Source organism: Colossoma macropomum, unplaced genomic scaffold (genome assembly GCF_904425465.1).
Source record: "Colossoma macropomum unplaced genomic scaffold, Colossoma_macropomum, whole genome shotgun sequence".
Taxonomy (NCBI): Eukaryota; Metazoa; Chordata; class Actinopteri; order Characiformes; family Serrasalmidae; genus Colossoma; species Colossoma macropomum.
The window spans coordinates 46,800,909-46,822,642 of NW_023494792.1; the positions used below are offsets into that span (position 1 = coordinate 46,800,909).

At 38.4% G+C, this 21,734-nt stretch overlaps 1 protein-coding gene across 3 annotated transcripts in view; it reads left to right on the forward strand.

Annotated features, from left to right (window-relative positions):
* tafa5a (TAFA chemokine like family member 5a) overlaps positions 1 to 21,734 on the forward strand; it is a 149,399-nt gene that overhangs the window by 113,067 nt on the left and 14,598 nt on the right. For all 3 annotated transcript variants that reach the window (XR_005007533.1, XR_005007534.1, XM_036577365.1), the window contains exon 3: positions 12,004 to 12,131. Coding sequence is in view for 1 of the 3 variants with exons in the window: in XM_036577365.1 (XP_036433258.1) it covers positions 12,004 to 12,131 (128 nt within the window). In the remaining 2 variants the exon portion in view is untranslated. The remainder of the gene's footprint in view (positions 1 to 12,003; positions 12,132 to 21,734) is intronic.

Below are 21,734 nucleotides of genomic sequence, written 5' to 3' on the forward strand. Positions count from 1 at the left end.
CTGCTTCTGCCTATTAGCACCCATTACAAAGAGAGTGTTCAAAGTCTGACTAGCGTAAGGGTTTCTTATATTATTTTGTTTTAATTTGCGTCCTTTATTTTATTATTTTAATATGCAGTGTCACATGCACAACTGCACATTTGTACTAGCCAAAAAGGAGGTAACGAGTAACTTCTGGGAAAGTTTTGGGAGAGGACCATGCATGAAACCCCACCTTCCAACCTAACAGCCTATAAAGTCCCATCTCTACCGTCCATGTGATGTGAAGTTTTTGCAATTCCCAATACCTCCTGTCAGGCCTACCACCTTCCAAAAGCTTCAAGCAGAAGCCGCTTCACTTTTAGGTGGCTATGCATAACAGAAGTGCCTTTGTCGCATTTCACAGTAGTCTTAAACATATTGCATTTGACAGTGGAACTGGCTCAGTCGCCTATGAAGTATTTCTGAAATAATTATGCACGATAAGCCTTATGTTCAGCAGAAAATCTACTTTCTGGATCTTCTTACTGCAAGCTGGTTGCTGCTTCTCCCATCACCTGATTTCATTAATGAATATCATGCGCTGTTCCCGACTGGTCAACAGCTGCCCACAGTGCTGACTAGCGGATATATTAGTCGACTAGTTGACTAGTCTACATAAGGCAGATGCAGAGAGCCGGACAAAAGGAAGCTTGAGGTCGGGAGCTCAGCACATTCTGCACTGCGATCTGAGACGGGAGGGCCAGCCTATCAGAGAGGAGATCAGACAGCGTCAGCAGCCGAGTGGAGGAGAGCAAGAGCTTAGCGAAGCATTACTCTAAATACATAAATAATGCTCTCTCTTCCCGCCACAGGCATACGCACTGCTCATTTATTGTCTCAATAAAGCCTGTCTGCAGGTCTCTGCGACGGTCATCAGTCACCGCATGCCTTAAGTGGGTCAAGACCGCAGGGGCCCGCGAGACCCGTTCTGCCTGTTCTCTGTCTTCAGAGCATCAACCGCAGCTGGGTCCCCGGTATCGCTCAACACCTAAGAGAATAGCACAGGAGAATTCAGTGCAGGCAGGCCTTTAAGCTCTGAGGTGAGCGGAGTGGTTTCTGTGACATAAAGCATTAATAAATAAATAAATAAATAAAAGATACTGTTACTACTGCAGAGCAGCGTCAATCTAACGTTATCAATTTCCTGGAACTAATAAAAATGGTGAATTGCCAAAACAAAAGACATGAATCCGTTGATGTACCTTTCCTAAAGGCTCTTTGATATCGCTAATGAGTAGCAGACATATTTTACTCAATTAAATGTAAGTGAGCCCAACTTTCTTACATTGATAACTCAGACAAACAAGGATAAAGGCAGAATAATCGTCTACAGTGAGCTTAATCATGTTCACTTTCACAGGAAACGCAGTCCCTTTCTCAAGCATATTGAAGTTTAGTGATATGTTTACTGTTCTGGTAAAGCGAGGGAAGACTGATAGGAACAGTAATTGCATCAGTTTTCAAGTAATTACATTATTTTCAAACATCTCACACACATTGCTTCTAACCTGCAAAATTCTTTGGACTCATAGTTCATTTTTCATCACAGGATCATCAAACTTAAATTTTCATTAATTTGTATTTAACTATGCCAAGCGAATGTGAGGCTCACAACTAGCATAATTTTAAACTACACCAGCAATATGGACAAGAATGGGCATTGTAAGAAAGCTTGTTTGTGGCGTAAAATTAGAAACAGAACAGATGGAGATTACCTTAAGTGGCCTCATAAAAGATAATTGGCTTTTTTGTAGCCAGTATGGAAAGGTAAACTCAGCTTGGTAACCTCAGGTTCAAACATATCATTTTATATAATATTTCTTGCATTTTTTGAAAAGCTGGGGTCAGTAAAGAATATGTTATTTACAAGCACTCTTACGATATTGTGCAGGTCTGTCAGTGTGTTTTGTCTGCTCACCTCGTTAGCACAGAAAAACAATTCCATACGGAACATCTGGTAACGAGACTGATATTTAATACATTCTTTTAAAAGTTTTGACCTCCTTAGGAATTATATCAAAAAGTGTGTATATAATTTCCCTGCCAGACCATATTGATGATATATAAGTTCAGCCTCTGTTATTGAATTTCTGTAAATGGGAAGGTTCTTCTATTGGATTACTGTACGTAATTGATCCAGGACAACGTACTGTACTACAGGGACTGAGTTGCTGTCCCTCTGAGGCGCTGCGATACTCCGGCGGGAGAGAGGGAGATCAGGGTCCTCCAGAGGACCCAGGCAGATGTATGGGTACTTTGCCCCGACAGACGGGCGGTTATTAAATGATCTCCGCCAGCGCGGCTCCTGTTCTGGTTGACATTTTCACCGCTGGCTTACAGCGTCTCCCGGCTGTGGGGGGGAAAATGTCAGTGCACATCTGTGAGTCCACGATATCACTGCGGGCTGGGGGTGCGCGCGCCAGGCCCTGCTGGGAATGCCTCAGCCCCACGGAGCACTTCGCAGCCAGACGGAGCCTCCGCAAACAAACACCCGCATGCCAAATGCTGCTACCAATTAGGGCTCAGCCTGGCATTTACCAAAACGCTGAGAGGATAAATGCACCGTCCCTCAGTAAAGTACTGGGGGGGTGGTGTGGGGATGCCTCCATGATTAAATTCAGCGAGATTGACAGCAATTAGAGTTGATTTATCAGGCTAAAGGTTATTCTGGTTTTTACATGCAAAAATATTGTATCGCACACAACAGAGAAAACAACAGATGGCATCTCACGTTGAGATTTTTTTCTTACATTGTCAGGGAAGAGAGAATAAATACTAAAGTGTTATTTTTGCTCAGAACATCTTTTGCCAAGTTATATGACACGGAACTTGCTTTTAGCGAGGCCAAAGCTTTTAAGAGGCTGCTGACAGGCTTTTGGAGCACGTCTTCATCAAAACTAGCAGAAGAGCAGAAATAATCATATGAATGGAATGGCGGCGGAATGGAAGGAGCGGGGACGCTGGTGGCTAATTATACGGCGAGAGGTGGAGGGGACATTTATTTTAGTTCGCACCGGGCTTCATTGCCCTGCCTTACTGAGGGCCTCCTTCCAGCACGGGCCTCCAGCTCAGGAACGGCTAATTGGGCTACCTCCTGTATTCATTTCCGTTTTCATGAAACATGAAAGAGGGATTTGAGTGATGAAAGCAAATTACACAGCCATCATTTGGGGATTTTTTGAAGCACTTTTGTTTGACTGTGTCGCCTTTTAGGATTTTTTTTTGGGAGAAACTGCGGGATATTTTCTCATTGTGAAAGCCTGGAAACGCTACATGGTGCATATTTGTGCTGCTATGTGGCAGTGTGTGAATGGAAGAGGGGGGGAAAAGACTAGGAAAGAGGAAGTAAAAGAGAGAAAGTAGCTGAGGGAGGGGAGGGGGGAAAGCAGGGGGCAACTGACAATGGCTTGCCGTGTTGGAAAAGTCCTGTGTGAAATTAAGACACACTGAATTTGCTTAAAAGGGTCTTTGAGCTGTCATTAGCTGGCAGAAGCACTGCTGGGAATGTTAATGGCATGGGAGCGGGGGGGAGAGGGGGGAGGCAGGCAGCAGGCCAGGGACGCAGTAGGGGGCGGTGCGGCTCTGGAGGTGGAGAACGGCTGGGTCCAGCGGTGCATGGAGGACCTATGACTACTATGAGGACTGCATGCTTCTGTGTCAATGTCCAGTGGTAGCCTTCTGACAGCTATACCTGATGGCTACAGCTGGGCGATCTGTCTATGCCACTATTCTGGTAATGGTGTCTGATGTCGCACAATGATATTCATTTTAGTTTTTGTGGTGTAGACAGAAAACCAAAAGGTAGTTTACTGCAGTGTCTGTAAATTGCTGGATGATTCATATTGTTTTAAATGGATGGCACCGATCTGATGCTATATGTATTGGGCCAAGATTAGCAGAGAATTATGTGCATCGGAGGGAAAAAAACAATTAGTCTGATCCCATCCTGTGACACATATGTCCTGTGATGTGACGTTGTTTGCTTCTTTCCTGTGGGGTGATAGAGTGTTTGAGGTGTTTGAGCATGGTAGCCTACTTTTAGATGCTTATCTTAAGTGTAGGGCTTCAGTATAGCTTCACGTAGCTCATTTTAAAGCTTAGTAGTTTAAAAAAAATCAGATCAGTGTTGGTACTGATTGTCAAGTTTGAATATAATTATTGGTGCTGGAAAAGAAAAAGTGGTATCAGACCATCTCTATTTTTGACAGAACAATGAGAATCTAAATCTGAATGATTTGGAGACAATACTCTAGCTTGTAGGCATGTGTCTATACTGTGCAGTAAACATCACAATAATTGCTTAAACTTTTATCACAGTTTTACAGTATTTTCACAATATTGTATTAAGAATAATACACGTATATACACGTAGTGTCCTTAATGTTATTTGTAATTGCAGTAAAGTGCAATTATACTTAACATTGGTGGTTGTACATTGTGGGCGTGTCTGTCTTGTCTGATGGCACTTTGTGTCTTCATTAGAATACTGTTTTTTTTTTTCCCCAGCACTCTTAAAGGTCATCATGTCCTTGGTTTCCCCTGGATTTCTTTTTTTTTGTGCTAGATGGTAGACCCCTTGGTACTCTAAACAGCGCATTGAGTATGAAATGATAGAATTATGACCTTTACAGTGAGCTATAGATGCTACACTGAAACATCTGTAGAAACATGCAATAAAGCACAGGATCACAATGTGACCACCAGAGCTACTATATATATATATATATATATATATATATATATATATAAATTCAAAACATGAAACTATATGTTAAAATATATTGTGGCATTTTAACGGTCCGTTTTTGTTTTGAGTAGGTGTGCCTTGAGAACCACAAAAAATTCAAGACAAAAAATGCTGAAACTGTGTCTGATGCTTAGCCAAACAGCAACACCTTTACACGTTTGTGCAACTTCAACTTGTCATTTTGTAAATTAGCTGGTATGATGTTAAATCACATACACATAAAATGTATAGATCACTAAATCAGCTGAACAGTCAGTTACGGATCACCTTTATGCTTGCTGCATGCAATATTAGTCATTTTTTGGAAATCTGGACTCATTTAGGAAGGTTAAGGGGTTAAGCTGCCTGTATTTCCATAACAATATAAAATATTTTCTCAGTGGCATGTTCAAATAGGGCGGATATTTGAAATAGCAAGAATGGTAAAAATACCCATGTCTACTGTGACTGCGAAGACAACATGGCATTGGTGAGGATTTAATTAGGAGAGAGGGCAGGCTGACATTTGGAAAGCCTCGTGTTTCAGGCGGAGCAGTGGTATCTGTGCCGCAGCCCTCGCTGGTGATAAATGCATCTTGATAATGACAACAAAATGCTAAAGAAAAGCTTCACAAAGTGCAGTCATCATGCCTGGAATCAGCAGCATGCGGACGGGTGGCGCGGTGATCCGAATGCTGATGCCGGCTTCTTCCAGACCGGATCGAATGCACTGGATACTGTAAACGCAAGGAGAATGCCAATGCTGCCCCGTTACCAGATCAGATGCATTATTAGATAAACAGCTGTGATCGGATCTTTTCCTCTACAGCTGAGCTCACCCACTCCTGTATCCTGCCAGGCCTGCGCTTTTCACAGCATTAGGCAGGATTTATTACCCAGGGTTGCGGGCTGTTGACATGAGTGTGATATAGCATTTCGCTGAGATAGTGTCCCACTGTGGGTGTAATGATGTTATTCCTCGTCTTATCATGGGCAGATGAACTGTGTGCCCAGGCCCCTTTTCCCGCAGCAGATTACACCCAGGTTGTTTTTATTTCATAACGTTGCATCGCCCTTGAATCCTGTGGCTCTCGTCGGGAGGCCCACCTCACATGGCCAAGACGTGACCAGAGGCTTCGAGAGAGCGGCGCAGGGGCGAAATTGATTAAAATGTTGTCGCAAACACTCAAATTAGTTGGCAGGACTAGCATGTCATTGATGTATGACATCAGATAAAGCTCTGTGAAATGGAGGGGGGCGTTAAATTTACTGGTGGGCCTGGGCGAGACGTTCAGGTGCCCTCCGCTTGTTTTATGGTCAGTTGGATTAATAATTGGGGCTAACAGGCTATCAAATTGCCAGATATCAAAAGAGTCTGAGAGAGAATGTATTAACTTATTAAATGGACCACCCATTGTTTCTTTATCACTCTTTTGTATATGTCTGTTGGAATGGGCGGTTATTTAATCGGCCTGAAGTCTGTGAAAAATATATCAACGCTGTTCAAAGAAAATCTTTAGAATAGCATGTTCTCAACTTTGAATGGGAGTTAATGTAAAGAGGTTTTATTCCAAGTGACTTTGGAGCATTTCTGTTGGTCTGTTCATCATAAAATTTCTGCACAACGTTAAATATAACTGTTGTGCTCAAATGATTAATAAACATTATTCTTTAAACAGCGACAGTTGAACAGCATGAATTTAGTTTTTCTCAATAAAACCTTACCTCTAAAATGGTAACTTTACAAGAGAAGGGAGATAAATGTTCTTAACTCTTAATATAGATTAATGTCGCAAGATTTTGTTCCAACTCATTTTGGCTTGTTTCTATTGGTCTATTCATCTTGAAGTGTTCACACTATGTAAAGGATAGCTTTTATTTTCGGATTGCATGAATAAGTAAATAAATACATAATAATACATTTGATTTGACACATCTCGCATTGAAATACATCAAAATTGAACACATTACAGAGTTAGTTCTGTTCTTTATCTCTCATTTTCTTTCATGATTTTTCTTTCTCCTGCTTTATTTTATGTTCTGTCTTGTAAAATGTTGCTTCCTGGTTTATGAGACCTCATGTAAAGTTGATTTATCTGTCTGTGGTTTGAGGTCAAGGACGTGTTTGTATGAGTGATTCTGTGTGTGTGTGTGTAAGGGCTGCACAGTAGCTCCAAAAAGTATTCAGATATTTGTACCATAGTTGAAATGGATTATGTTCATTGTGTTAGGAAACAAAATGTCAATCCCAAGTGGCATTTATTTTAAACAGACCATTCCAGCACTGTAATTTTCTTTTTGGCAAGGTGTTCTTTCAAAAGGTGATGGGTTTATTTCAGACTGTTATCATTTGAGCAGTTTCTTCTGCAGTTTTGCATCCAAAATACCTTTGAACACTTCAAAGTTTACGATCCCATCAATGAATACAAGCTCATCAACACCATTGTAAGAAAAACAGCCCCAGACATTAACATTTCCTACTCTCTGATATAAGTTTGATGTTGTGCTAGAAGTATTTTTCATTGAAACATTTTTTTCATTATTATTTTAACTTAGTTTAACGATGGTTAAGAGTGCAACAGACTACACTGCTTTCCACACAGCCATTGCAGCTAAAACAGCAGAGATGCCTTCTGAAAGAAATCAGGTGTGGGAGCTCTTAAAGTTTTCCAATAAGAAGCTGGTACACCATGGAGGCAAGAGAAGTATGATAAGTCATCTTTAATATTTAAGCATATTGATACTTATCCAAGTACTACCACCACCATGTGTCATATCCTCTATCCACTGACTTATTGCGTGACCCATTCAGGTGGAAATATCAGTCCTTTCTTCTCTCTTGTAATTTAACTGTTTTGTAGCAGGTTTAAAATTTGACAGCACAGACAAGAGATCTATTTATTTCGACACAATCACAATCACAGGTTTTTACCAATGTATCAGAGAAAAGTCTTCTTCACAAACTGTTAGTACAGCACAGGAGCTGCCCGGCAACTGTCAAGAAGATCGTTAGAATTAAGTAAATTAATACTTTAATTAGAGTTTAGAATGCTATAGGAACTGGAAATGTGATTTGACTGGATCTTTGTGGAGTTTATGTCTCACTTGCATGCAAACTAGAACAAAACTAGGCTTGCTCTTTAACAGACTAACATGCAGTGTGGACTGAAACACTAACTAAAATGGAAACATCTGAGGACTACAAATGACAGAAAATGTTACTGTTTGAAGGATGACTTTGAAAATGGAGTTTTGAGTACTCGTTTGTAAATATCAATGAGTATTCGAAGCCTATAAAATGCTGTCTGGGCTAGCTGTGTGTTATAGCTATAGTGGCCTTTGTAATACTGATATAAGGCTGCTGTGTGCAAATGAGCTGTACAACCAATCACAGTGTATTTTACTGTGTGCTGTCAGCATCCTGACCAGTCGCAGTTCCAATTGAGCATTTTGATTAATCAGTGTATTCATGTAGTCAACAGAAGTAAATGATTTTGGTCATAATAGCACAAGCTGATCTTTAACCACGTCAGATTATGGAGTCACTAATGCATTTTCCACGTATTGCGATGTGTATCATAATTACAGTACATACCAATGTAATAGCAGTATTTTTCCTATATCGTTTAGCCCTAACATATGTGTGGGTGTGTGGTGGGATGTGGGTAGAGTCACTCTGAGGATGCTAATTAACTGCTCTTGCTTGGTCATTGTGTGAATGGCAGAACAGAGAGGTGACACTGATATGCCTTAAGCAGCTTCATTGCTATGATTACTGGTGCTTTAAATTCATCTATTATACCCACAATTAGGACTGATTGCTCCCTCTTTTTGTCTCCTTGAAGCATCAGAAATTCGTCATAGGCTCTTCGCTGGCAGAAATGCAAATCTGCAGCAATTAGGCACGTCCCTGATTGTACACCATCCCTTCCTATTACCAAACATCCGCTTCACACATCAGTGACGTCAGGAGTCATATTTGCACCAACAAAATAAATGTGAGTGAAAGCTGGAGAATGGTAGGCGTCTGATATGAAAGAGCAATCATCCTCGATTAAAGAGCATAGACACCTTTTCCAGAGAGTAATCAGGGCTTTCTGGAGACAGGCTTTTAGAGTGAACTCTCTGATTAAAGTTAATTAGAAATTTAAAAAAAAAAGGAAAAAAGGCTTTAAATTATGTATGTAACCAACTACCAACATTGCCTCTAATTCATGGAAGTTGTGATGATATGAAAAGCTTCTTATGGGAATAGTTGTCTATGGGAAATAGCTAGAATTATTCTGTTTAGACTGTTACTTCTTAAACTAAAGAGCAGAACTAAAGATATCAAGGGAACCAAACTGATATACTGAAACAAAAAGCTGGGTTTGAAGAACATCGGTCAAGGGAAAATGTGTGTAAACAAAATTTGTGTAAGAAAACGTGCTGGGCTTAAGTGAAAAATCTGCAAATGTCCAGTAGAGTTTGATCATTCCTGTGATAAAAAATCATTACTGCACAGTCTCACCTGGGTATTGCAAGTCTCGCAGACATAGTGTTTCACTGTAGATGTACCAGTTACCAGTTTTACTTGTATAATCATTTTATTTAAGTTATACTTAACAGTTAAAAAGTTGACACATGCCAACTGTTATTTTATTCAGTAATAACTTATGCAGTGTAGACTGTTATAAATAAGACACTAGAGATTATTTTAAGATATCTTTTAGATGTTTTCTTCAGTGTTTAAAGTTTTTTGTGAAACAATATGAATTTATTAAATGATAAATAGTGTTTTGTAATTATCTATTTATAGTAATTTCTTATCAAGCTGTCTCCCTTTGCATGTCATTCTGGATATTCATTTTAATGTAACTTCATTCTGGATATTTTATTATAATTTAATGCTGCATGTTATAAAGCTGTTTCAGTTACTGTCCTATACCATGCATTGAAAATGAGACAGTTAGCCTTTCGCTCTTTCTGAGTCTCATTGTCAGTTGTTATTATTATTTTTGTATTATTATGAAAGTATGTGTATGATAAATGTACATTATAAGTATATTTATATAAATGTACAGTAAAACGAGCTAAAATGGCCGAAGGTTTGCGTAGAGCAGCTCAGTTAACTCTAACCTGAAGAGAAAGTTCCTCTGACGCTCGTCTATGGCCGGAGTGCAGTATTTTCTGTACAGATTAAGTGTCCCGGTGGTTAGCTGAATTATGAAAACGCCGCTGTATCGATGGAAAATGCGTTGTTTTTTATGTGGTAAATATAAGGATCTGGCTTTGGAAATCACTTGAAGTCTGAAGTTTCTCTAGCAGGGAGCGCTGTTAGCACGCAAGTCGCTGTGCATCTGCAGCAGAAGCAGCTAATGAACTCATGTTTGAAGTAATGTTTATTATAATGACAGATGAAGTAATTCTCAAAAGATGTTGGGTTGAATTTAATTAAAGATTTTCATTGAAACAGTTAATATTAGAAAGTAGGTCGAAGATGCTACAGACCTTTTTTGTGGGAAACGGGCCATATTATTAATAATCACAAATTTTTTAACCAGAAAATATCATGATAATTATTTTTAAATATCGCCCTGGCCTAGTTGGTACCAGTCTTGAGCGGGTACCAAGTGGCATAAAACTGTAGCCTTCAGAACTGGGCCAGTGACCAATGAAAAACGCAGTTCCAGTTTTGTGGTGCCAAAGGTTCTGGTACTTTGTATAGTTGAAAATGGCTTCAGAAAATTGTGTTGTGGTGCAATTTATTTTAATAAAGATAACAAATCACCATAGTGCCCACCCCTAGCTGGGGGTCAGGATATCATGTTTTTTAGGGTGTGGTACAGTGGGGAGAGCTAAAGTCCACACCAGCTTGTACATGTCACTGTGATCTCCTTCCTACGTGACAAGCAGGAACGAATTACACAGCCAAGGCTCAGGCTGATCATGACATGAAAACACTGCAGCACTGCTGCTGCGGCTGCCTTCACACTCAGCCTGAACAGTTCGATCGATCATGTTTAGTGTGAGTGGTCTCTTCTTTCTGACATGAACACAAATTAAATGTTTTAGAAATCCAGAAACACCATGGTACTGCGCCGGCGGTCAAAAAGAACTGCTCAGGCACACGTCATACGCTGCTGTATTGCAGACGTTTCTGATGAGGTTAAAGACATATAGCTTCTGTTCAATTAAAGATAAGGCACCAACTCGCTCAGAAAGTGAAATGCATTGTTATGTGTAGTCAGTAGTTTGGAATGACATTTAACAATGAAAAATTAATTTTATATTCCAAAATATAGATTTATAGAATATGTTGTGGTGTATTTTCAGCATATTTCTTTTTATTAAGACCAAGATTGGATATTCCAACTAGAACATGCAAAAAGCCAGACTGCTCTTCACTGTATTTCAACTGCATTGACATGTGGGACTATGTTGGGGAGAAGAAAAATCCAACCAGTTTGGATGGTTTGTGTGCAGCAGTGAAGAGTGCGTGGGAAATGGTTTGGCTTTACATCTTTGAAAAGAACTGAAATATGGCAAAGAAATGTGAATAAGTAAGCTATTTATTTTTTGTATCAGAAAAAAACAGCAGAAGACATACAGTTAACAGAACATTACACAGAAGCCTCAACGACTAATTATAATATATTTTCTATATATTTAGTGTGTCCACCTTTTAACTTTATTACAGCTTCCATTCTTTTCAGGAGGGATGCTTTCAGTTTTTTAAAGAAATCTGCAGAGATATTTTTCCACACCTCCAAAGTTCAGTTTTAGAGGTTAGTTGTATTTTCTGCTTCTCGTGATCCTAATAATCCCAAACACAGTCAGTGATGTTGAGGTCTGGACTCTGGGGAGGTCAGTCCATTGTTTTGTGAACAACAGCAGCTTCTTTGTTTGCAAATTGTCTTCCTTTTTGTCTATTTCAAGATTTCTATTTTAAATATTTCTATTATACTATTATTCTAATCAATTTGTAATTGATTCAAACGTTCTGAAATTGATGCAGTTGATTTGCCACCTTCATGCTTTTTTGCAGCCCTACTGATTATTACTACAAAACATTTTTGCATTTCTTTTTGCCCACCAGTGTGTAATCCCATGCTGACGCTATCACTGAGACTGAGTCATGAATGTGTGTATGTGTGTGTGTGTGTATGTGTGTGTGTGTGTCTGTCTGTGTGTGTGTGTGTGTGTGTGTGGTGTGTGTGTGTGCGCGCTAAGTGCTGTCTATATGCTGTGTAACCGTTTTCTGTCCTGTTCCACAGCTCGTATTGTGAGGACCAAGCAGTGGTGTGATATGGTACCATGTCTGGAGGATGAAGGCTGCGATCTGTTGGTAAACCAGTCAGGCTGGACTTGTACACAGCCCGGGGGTCGGGTCAAAACCACCACGGTGAGTTTCTTCACATCCAGCTCTCTAAGTCTTCATTACAATTAGGTCAAACATGAAATGAAACTTGAAACACACTTCGCCAAAAAAAGAAAGAGAAAATAGGAAAAATCTGGCAGAAATGAATTTTATCCTTACTAAAATTACTACAGTATATAGTTTACATTATGTGAAATGAGATTCAACATCCTTGAGAACAGAGAACAGTTAGTCATACAAGCAATGAATTTCATTATTTTTTGTTTGTTTTTGTTTAGTCTATTTTGCACTTTGGTTCTGTTGTATGTGAATTTTTTTGTCATCATTTTAAAAACGAGTGAGCAGAGACTTTCCTCTTTTACCTTTTTTTTTTCGTTGTATTCTGTGTATCGAACTGGGTGTTGTTTTCAAGTGATATCAAACCTGTAGTGGGGACGTTATTTGGTTGTTGTACCTCCTCTTGATACTCAGTATGAACAGAGATTGTAAATCTCTTGTAAGAACAGAGAAAAGTTCCATGTGGTCAACATTTCATTTTGATCTGCTGCTGCTTACACATCTGCTGCTGAAATGAACAGTGTTTTAATCACTATTTCTCACTATTACCTTATTTGTAAATTTTGTTGTATTTATTTATTCATAATATTTATTTACTTTTTGGGTAACAGTTTCTTTTATGGTCCCCTATAGATGATCTACAGATACTAAGATTACTAACCAACTTTCTGGTGATAAACAGTTGATTATCCACACCATTATGGTAAGGTTTAGGTTTAGGAGGAGGTGTAGGTTTTGTATTGAAGTTAAGGTTAAATTTAATAGAATCTTTCACTCTTAGCTTGAAGCTGAGTTGCCTTTCATAGATATTTAGTTGTTACTTAAAGACAGACTGACCGTCTACAAAGCATCCACACAGGACTATCAAAATAAAGTGCTTAGGTTTTTTTTTTTTGGTCAAAATTTTTGTCCGTTTTTTTCTTAGAGATGCACTGAAATTTCAAGCAGTGAAAAATGTCCGCCACATATTTTTCAAAAAATGGGCCCAAGGGGAATTTTGAAGCTGATGTTGACATTGTTTATGTCCAGGTTAAATGACCTGTAACAGCGTCGAGGCTTGAAATTTTATTTTGTGGATTAACAATCACTGTCCCTTTTTAGTTGTCCATTTTACACCACAATATCAGCAGTGAAGTCTAGAGTCAAGGCCAGCTGTGCGTACGAAAGCAGGCAAAGGGCAAGAAGTGCCTTGATACAATTGCAATATGCACCCACAGTGCGTCTGAACTTAACGTTTGATTTTCGGAGGCTGCAGAGAGGACCTCAAAACACACACCGGACCACTCACTAGGTGCTTTTGAGATGCAGGCTTTTAAAAGGTGCAGTGAAATAATGGAACTGTTAAAAAGCTAATAAAATGATAGTTTAGCAACAAAGACATAGCAGTGTTCATAAACCAAATTTCCTCCACCAAAACTACCTATAGGGGTGTAATTCTACTCTAGATAAGAACGAATTTGTGAAACACAGTGTGATACACATTGTGGCGCATGCTGTTCCTCTCAGGTGTGTACGTCTGACCTTAAGAGGGGAAGTAGTATCATTCTGCTTTTAGACATGCTTTTGAGACTGCAGATTTAGGCCTCGTTTTTAAAGGCGGTAAAAATCCACCACCGGTCCCTGCTAGTCGCGCAAATGTAAGTAAATTGAGCGGAATCCGTCTAACTGCCAGTGGCTTCACCCATTTTCTGTGTGATCCTCTTGCATTTTCCCATGATCCTTCTTCAAATGCATTTACATGAGGTATGGAGGCATATTGTGAGTTTTAGAATGCTCATTGCCCATAAAACAAACGTTTAGGCCTGTGTGCCAGTTTCGTACATAACATGCAGGGAGAATACGTCTGACTCGTGTCTGAAACAACTGGCTTAGTGCATGAGGCCTTCAGTGTGAAAGAGAATGACAGAGAAAACAGTGGAATGTGGAGTTTTGCAGACAAACTGATGAAAAAGTAGAAAACAAATGATACAAGGCAGCTGTCCTTCAGCAGAATATACAGAACGGATCATTAGACCATGATAAACAGTGACTCCAGAAGCCAAACCGTAGCACAGTTTCAGAAATCTGTAGCTTTCAAAAGTTACTGCATAGTTTAACCGTTAAGCCGTAAAAGGATCTTTCAGAGTGATGTGATGTGAAATGCAGTGTTCTAAAGAAACTTGTAATTGTTTACAATGGTGGTGATTGTAACCAGACATCCACATCTTTTAAAAGCTTTGAATGCCTCCAAAAGCTACCTCACAGAGAGCTTTCACATGAATTGGTTGCTACTATGTTGTCAGGTGCTTGAGCCATTAGTGTACAATAGCTTTGAGGAGATGTTTTGGCATAAAAGACTATTTTTAACATCCTTAAATGACAGAGAGGTACATCCAGAGCATTTTAGGGCAAGAAGTATCCAAAGAAGACGCATGTTTTTGGATTGACCACAATGTTAGCCTGATCAACATTACATATAAAGACACAGAAAATGTGCAGGATCACTGGGTCTTGCAGACAGCAAATAAAATGTCTATATTTTTACATTATAGACATAATAACTTCTGGGTCGTATCACCACCAGTGTAAAGAAATCTATCAATAAGTATATCCCTTTTATTTATATGTGGACTGTTTGACTGAATAAGTATTCAGACATTAGATTAGATAGCCTTAGGAGTCTTATGTTAGCCACACCCCTGCATTTTAGAGCAGGACGTGAGACTGCATCCCTGCCCTTCATGGCCACGTGAAGTAAATGTGTCCCAAAGTCTGAAAATCAATGTGTAACTTTATGAATTGTCACTGAAACACAGATTTTCTGCAATTAAATAAACTTTTTGTGCTTTAATGAAAAATATTATGATTTTATGCGTGTTCAAATGTTCAAACTGTGCTAACTCGTCATGTACTTGCTAGTGTTTTTGAGTAATGCTCAAAATTAGCTAAAATTGTCTGACTTTGACCCAGTTTGATAGAATGATCCAGTTATCTTCATGGTGTTTACATTTGTGGCCTTTGTAGTGTGCTGTGTGCTAAAATGATCACTAATCAAATTAATTGTTATTATTCTATTACTGATAAATAGTCAGTGAGAACATCGCTGGTTTAACCTTCACTTAATCTGGGTAAGGGCCCTGAATATGTGCACTGGATGTAGTCACTGGTTGTGGAAAAGGAACAGAAACAAAATGTTGTTTTGGGGTGAAGTGTTTTGCTCCTCAACACAGCAGCCAGAAACCCAAAACCCACAAGTGACATGGCTTCCTTTAGTGTCCAGTTGGCACAAAGAAATGTAGGCAAGGCATGACCGTTCAAAAACAGCCTCTGTACTCTCAGTAGCTAGAGAAGCTACTTATTTGTAGGGGTGAGAGAAACTCTGAGCCTTTTTCTTTTTTATCAGTTGTAATTAGACTCAATAAGACCACTCTTAATGATAATGATGGGAGCAGATGGGTGATCGTGAATGGTGTGCGTGTGAAAGAGAGAGAGAAGGAGAGAGAGGTGCAGAAGCTCTGTAGCTCCTGTCTGTCTTGTCATGTGCAATTAAAGCAGCTTAATTTGGGCTCATTCGTTACGCGCTGCTCATTTGCATCTCGCCCGGTCTTTTAATGTCACTTGGTGAACTTTAGAAAGTTGAGGGCTTCAGCAACGTAGCCATCACATTTTAGATAACTTGTTTACCACTTTCTCATAATGGAAATAACACAAAAAACAGAAATGTTTGAATACTTAAATAATAAGTCTTAAGATTAATAACTGAAGAACAAGTCCACACTGGTGATTATTGCCAGGATTTCACCATTTTTAACATAAATGTTTCACACTGCATTCAGGATTTTCACACTGCATTAAGATTTTTCACACTGCATTCATCATTTTATTGTGAAATCAACTCATAACACAGAAGATTACAAGGAGGTTGACATTGGGCTGTATCACACAGCATTTTGGGATATGATAGCAACTGAGAGTTAAAAAGGAAAAAAACATTTTTTTATTCTGACAAGTCAGGTTTTGGTGTTTTAAAGACTTTTAAAATTTTATGCTGAGCCTTTTGAATGTTTAATGCTGGAATATTGAGGTGTTGACAAAAATGGCTTTGCCAAAATTAATTTTTGGTCGTGTTTTTGCAAAGTATAGGCAACATGTAAATGTGCATTTGCAATTAAACATGCATACTTGAGATATTCTGTATATATGCAGTGCAAAAGGTGAAGAATTATATTTTACTTTGTTTAAAAAAACAAAATTTGTAAACTTTACAGTAAAGTACTGCTGCTGAGTTGCTTTCCTTTACAGTCGTACAGTCATTATGTAAAAATACAGGAGATTACTGTATTTTAATTACAGGTTATAACTGTCAGTGTTCAGCCAAATACAGCAACATCACAGTAATCTTGTGGTCCAAGTGACTGTGTATACTAACTGCGTCACAGTATGTTACACATTTATAGTTTTACGGTTATATACTGTTAATGTGGTACAGTAAGTTACTGTGAAAGTAATACAACTAATAGCCAGAAATTTACTATAATTTTACAGTTTTTTTTTCTTGCAGATTAGGGTTTCTAAGTGGTTTAAGTACATAAATTAAAATATTTGCACTTCCTCCAAATAGGTGATGTTTTGCTACTAATAACATGTTTTTACTTATAACACACAGTTCATTTACCAGAGAGCCTTCTTTCAAGTCAGTGCATCAGAGCCTTATGACAGGTGGCAAGCTAATCAAGTCAAGACATCTTTATTTATATGGCACATTTAAAGTCTACAAGTGGCGCGTAATGTGCTGCACAAAAAATTAATTAAAACAGTTAATTTAAACAGAGTGAATACATAGAAATAACTATGAAATGCATGACATAATTAAAATGCACTGAAATCCTTTCATTATTCGTATGAAATAATGATTAAAAACACTTTTCCTTCTCTCTCCTGTGCTGGTCACCCAACAACTTGACGACAGATTTGTTCCACTTGAAAACGACATCTCGCTCAATTCACAAAATACAGCAAAAAAAAGAAATATAAAGATAAACAGAAACTGTAAAAGACAGTAAAACATTAACCGGTTGCTAAGACAGGACAATATAGATGATGGTGCTGTAGACTCAAAGTTTAGAAAAAGACTCAAAGGTTTATGAGAATAAGTACTTTTTTAAACTGGGTTTAAAAAAGTCAATTCTGGGGGCAATTTTATAAACTTTTAAAAAAGAGTAAGTTGTGCCATTAACTTGGAGCTGCAATAGAAAAAGGTAGAGATATGTAATCAGGTGCTGCTAATGTCGCCCCAAGTTTGTCTCTTGTGGTAGTGACCGAGGCCGCTCTTGCTGTTGCTTCAGGGCGAGTACGCTGTACACTGTCTGCTATAAATGCATATATTATAAAAAAAAGTATATATTATAAAAATATAGGCTCTGCGGTTATAAGTCTATAAATGAACATTCTCTTCTTTTTTGATATGAGACTTTTGGAAATATCATAGTGTCAAGCAAATTCAAGTGGAGGATGTTGCGTTACAGTGCAATGAGCAATAACAAGCAGTTTTCTGTGTGTGCCTGTTAGTATGAAATCTAACAATGTTGGTTCTGCAAATGTATCATTCAGAAGTTTAAAATCACTGTTTTCAATCATTTCAATTTTTAAAGTAAAATAATTCAAAACCAATTTTGATGCAGATATGTGAGCAAAATGATTTTAATATGATATTGGTGTTACATTTTTGTAGTAAGTTTAACAGTTTGTAGGGAAATGTAAAATAAGTTTTAATTAAATTTACGGAATTTTGGAAGCAATTTTGAACATGTACAGAATTATAAACAGAGCTGTGGATGATGCCGTGATGATAAGCGAGAATAAGTTCCAGTAAAATTACTGTCCAGAATGCCTCAGCTTTTTAGGTGACAGCACTGGTGCTGCAAACAAGCTGAGCGAAGTCTGATAGGGTTTTTGATGGATGAGTAACATAACTAGACTGCCTCAGATGAGCTAAAACTGCAGCTAACCAGTACAACACTGGATGCTGACGGAGACTCATGTTTTTTTCTCTTCAGTGAATGATGTGTCATCATGTTAGTTTGTCAAAGAACATTCAGACTCTTTCTAGCCTATTTACCTATAAAAGCTGTGCTAGCTCTTCCTTCTCAGATGCATTCTTAACAACGCACCCTTTGCGACACACTCACATTAAGGCACTCGCATTTCAGAGATTCAAGAAATTCCAAGAAATACAAGCAAAACGTTTGCATTTTACAGTTCTGTTAAAAAATAAAATCACATTTCACTGTATTGTTCAATGAATATTCGAATGGTGATTTCAATATTCCAATACTGGCACTTTGAATGGTTAACTGAGTACCTGTGCACGTCCCTAGACCTCGGACAACAGGTGTTGGTCTGAGGAATTTGCGCTCACTGCATCGTGCATCATTTGCATAATGTGATTTGTTGCTTGTCACTCTGTCCTGAGTTGCTTGTCGCTTGTTGCTAAATCACAGTTACAGGTCACCTACTTCAATAGGAAATTACTAGTAGACTGTAGCTGTGCCTCCTGCTAATGCGCAGGGTAAGAGTGCAGTTTCATTTCTAGTGACGTTTAACCTGCCATTTATCAGAAATGTTGACATTGCACGTTGGAAGACATTCTTTATTTTAGCAGGCCAGTCAGATGACCAGTGAGGTGGCTATAGGACTGTGAATGTGGAGCCTGATAAATGAGATTTGTCGTATCAGAATGGACGGTTGGGGGCAAGTGTAGCACCCTTCACAGTGCAGGGTGGATGTTTCAGACCTGGCCCTAGCACAAGGACTCAAAGGCTGATGCTGTCCAGCATGTTAACTTTATTCTGCTTCTAGTTCAGATGCAGGATGATGCTTTTCACTGCAGTGAGTTACACAAGCCAGTATTGTATGTGTACCTGTTAATATCGGTTCTAGCACAGTGCTGCATCTGCAAATGTTCCTCATTCCAAAGTTTGGAATCACTGTTTGACCTCTTAACTCCAGTAGTTTGCATTGAAGTCCCTGTAGTTACTGAATAATAACGCTTTGTATAAAACAAACCTGGATATGGGTTAATTTTCAGTTTTAATAATTTAAAATCAACTTTGATTCAGATATGAGTAAAATTATTTCAATTTCCATGCTAGTACTAAGTTTTAAGTTTAGTACTAAGAATTATAAACAGAGCTGTGGATGCTGCCATAATAAGTGAAAGTAAATTACAGTAATATTACCATCTAGAATGCCTCATATTCGAAAAGCAGTGAGCAAATTGAGGTAGATTAATAAGAAATTACTATAACTATTAAACTATTTTTGTATACAGTTCTGGCCACCATTATTGGCACTCTTCTCTTTTTTTATATATATAAAATTTGCAATCTTCATAAATAAATGGAAATATAGTAACTTTTTTAATGGATTATTTTAATGGATTGAAGTTATCAAACAACAAAACATGTCTTTTCAACTTGCAGGAATTGATTTCAAAGAGACATGGAGAGTATTAATGGCACCCTTTCCTAATATTTTGTGGCACGCCCTTTAGCAGCAATGACAGCCTCCAAACATTTTTAGTAGCCATGTACAATTTTCTTGCACCAGTCTGCTGGTATTTTTTCCCACTTATCTGATGCAAATTGTTCAAGCTCTTGGATGTTTGCTGGGTGTTTCTCTCCAAAGATATTCACTGTGATTGAGATCAGGACCCATTGCTGGATGTTTTAAACAGTCCACTTCTTCCTTTGCAACCATTCTGTTGTGCACTGGGTCTTTATCATGCAGGAGGACCCATGATCCTTGACCCAAACCTAGCTTCCTTACACTATGTAGCATGCTTCACTCTGAAATGCCTTGGGAATCTTCTGATTTCATTATTCTTTCAATTCAGTCCTCCAGTACCTGAGGCAGCAAATCAGGCCCACAACATTATGGATCCACCACCATGTTTGACTGTAGGTAGGGTGTCCTTTTGCTTATAAGCTTCATTTCATCTCCTATAAACAAAGGGCTGGTCTGCATTACCAAAAAGCTCTATTATTATTTCGTCAGTCCACGAAACATTTGCCCAAAAGTGTTCGTAGGTACGTTTTGGCAAAGATCAATCGTGCCTTCTTATGTCTTTTTGTTCAGCAATGGAGTCTTCCTTGGCCGTCACCCATGAGGTCCTTCTTGGTTTAGTGTCTGCTGTATGGTATAAGCTGAAACCATCACTCCAAACTGCTCCAGGTCTGCCTTTAGCCCTTTGAATGTTATACATGGTGTTTTTTCCATGGTTTGCACCAACCTTCTAAGACCTTTGTCTCTTTGACCCACGTCCAAGGAGGGTCTTAACAGTTCCATGAGCAAAAAATGTCTTAATTGCATTACCCACTGTTGAAACAGGGATGTCAATGACTTTGGAGATGGCCTTGTACCCTTTACCATTCTTGTGTTTGGAGATAATAGCACTTCTGATGCTCTCAGACAGCTCTCTTGTTTCAGCATTGTGAAAAGGGAACGGAGAAAGTAAAGTGGGCTTTTTAGGCATTAAAGCCACCATTCATTGGTTAATTCAAGTCGTATGAGCCCTCATTTATCACAGCTGATTCTACTTTCTAATATATCACAGGTGAGTCAAATCTAGTCTAATCTGAATGGATTTCATCAGAAGGGTGCCAATAATTGTGTCACGTCCATATTTCTGTTTTTATGCTTTTTCCCCCCTTTTTTTACCCTTAGCTGTTGTGAATTGAACATGATTGTATATTGACCAAAGATGTTTCACAAGACATTTTTATTTTGGGAGATTTTGTACATTATGTACCTTATTATTTTATTTAATTGCTCTTTCCATTGTCTGTGAATGTCACAGTGAATGGACCAGTGGAAATGATCCAGAATTATTGGAATACAATCTTTTTTTTTACATTAATTTCAATTAAAATAAAAAAAAATGTTTTCTTCTCCTGTGAAGTTACCATTTTTCGACACTTGGTTTTGATAGCAACAATGCATTATCTGCAGTATATTATTTATTATTTAATGACTAAAAAAAAGTCTCTGCAAATGCAGTTTGCAATATTTCATTCTTCACTGTAAGTTATTGCTGAGAAAAAATAACACTTATTAATATGATTGATATGATAAGTGATTCCAAACCTTTGAACAGTAGTGTAATCAGTTAGGAGACTGCAAAACTGATTTTAGTATCTAAAAATATATAACTACATTTGAAAAAAGCTTCTTAACTAGAGCAGATGCTGTAGGTGTTTTTCTTATGCCAAAGTCTTTGTAAGTCAATCGCTTCACTGTTTTTCAGTTCTATCATTCTGTTCCAGTTACACATATTTCAGTCTAGCTCAAGATGTTTAATGTGCGCATGTGAGTTTGTCAGTGTGTGTGTTTCTGGGCTCAGATCCATCCCAGGTTCCCTTGTTTCTCATGCTTGAGATACAGTGAAAGGAGCTGCCAAGCATCAGCATTAATGCCTAGTCCACGCCAACTTTTAATAGTCAGGTTTTAGAACAGTACGCTCAGGGATGTTGCAGAAACAAGAGCAGACACTTAGAATGACCTCTTTTACATCGATTACTCTACATTACACAG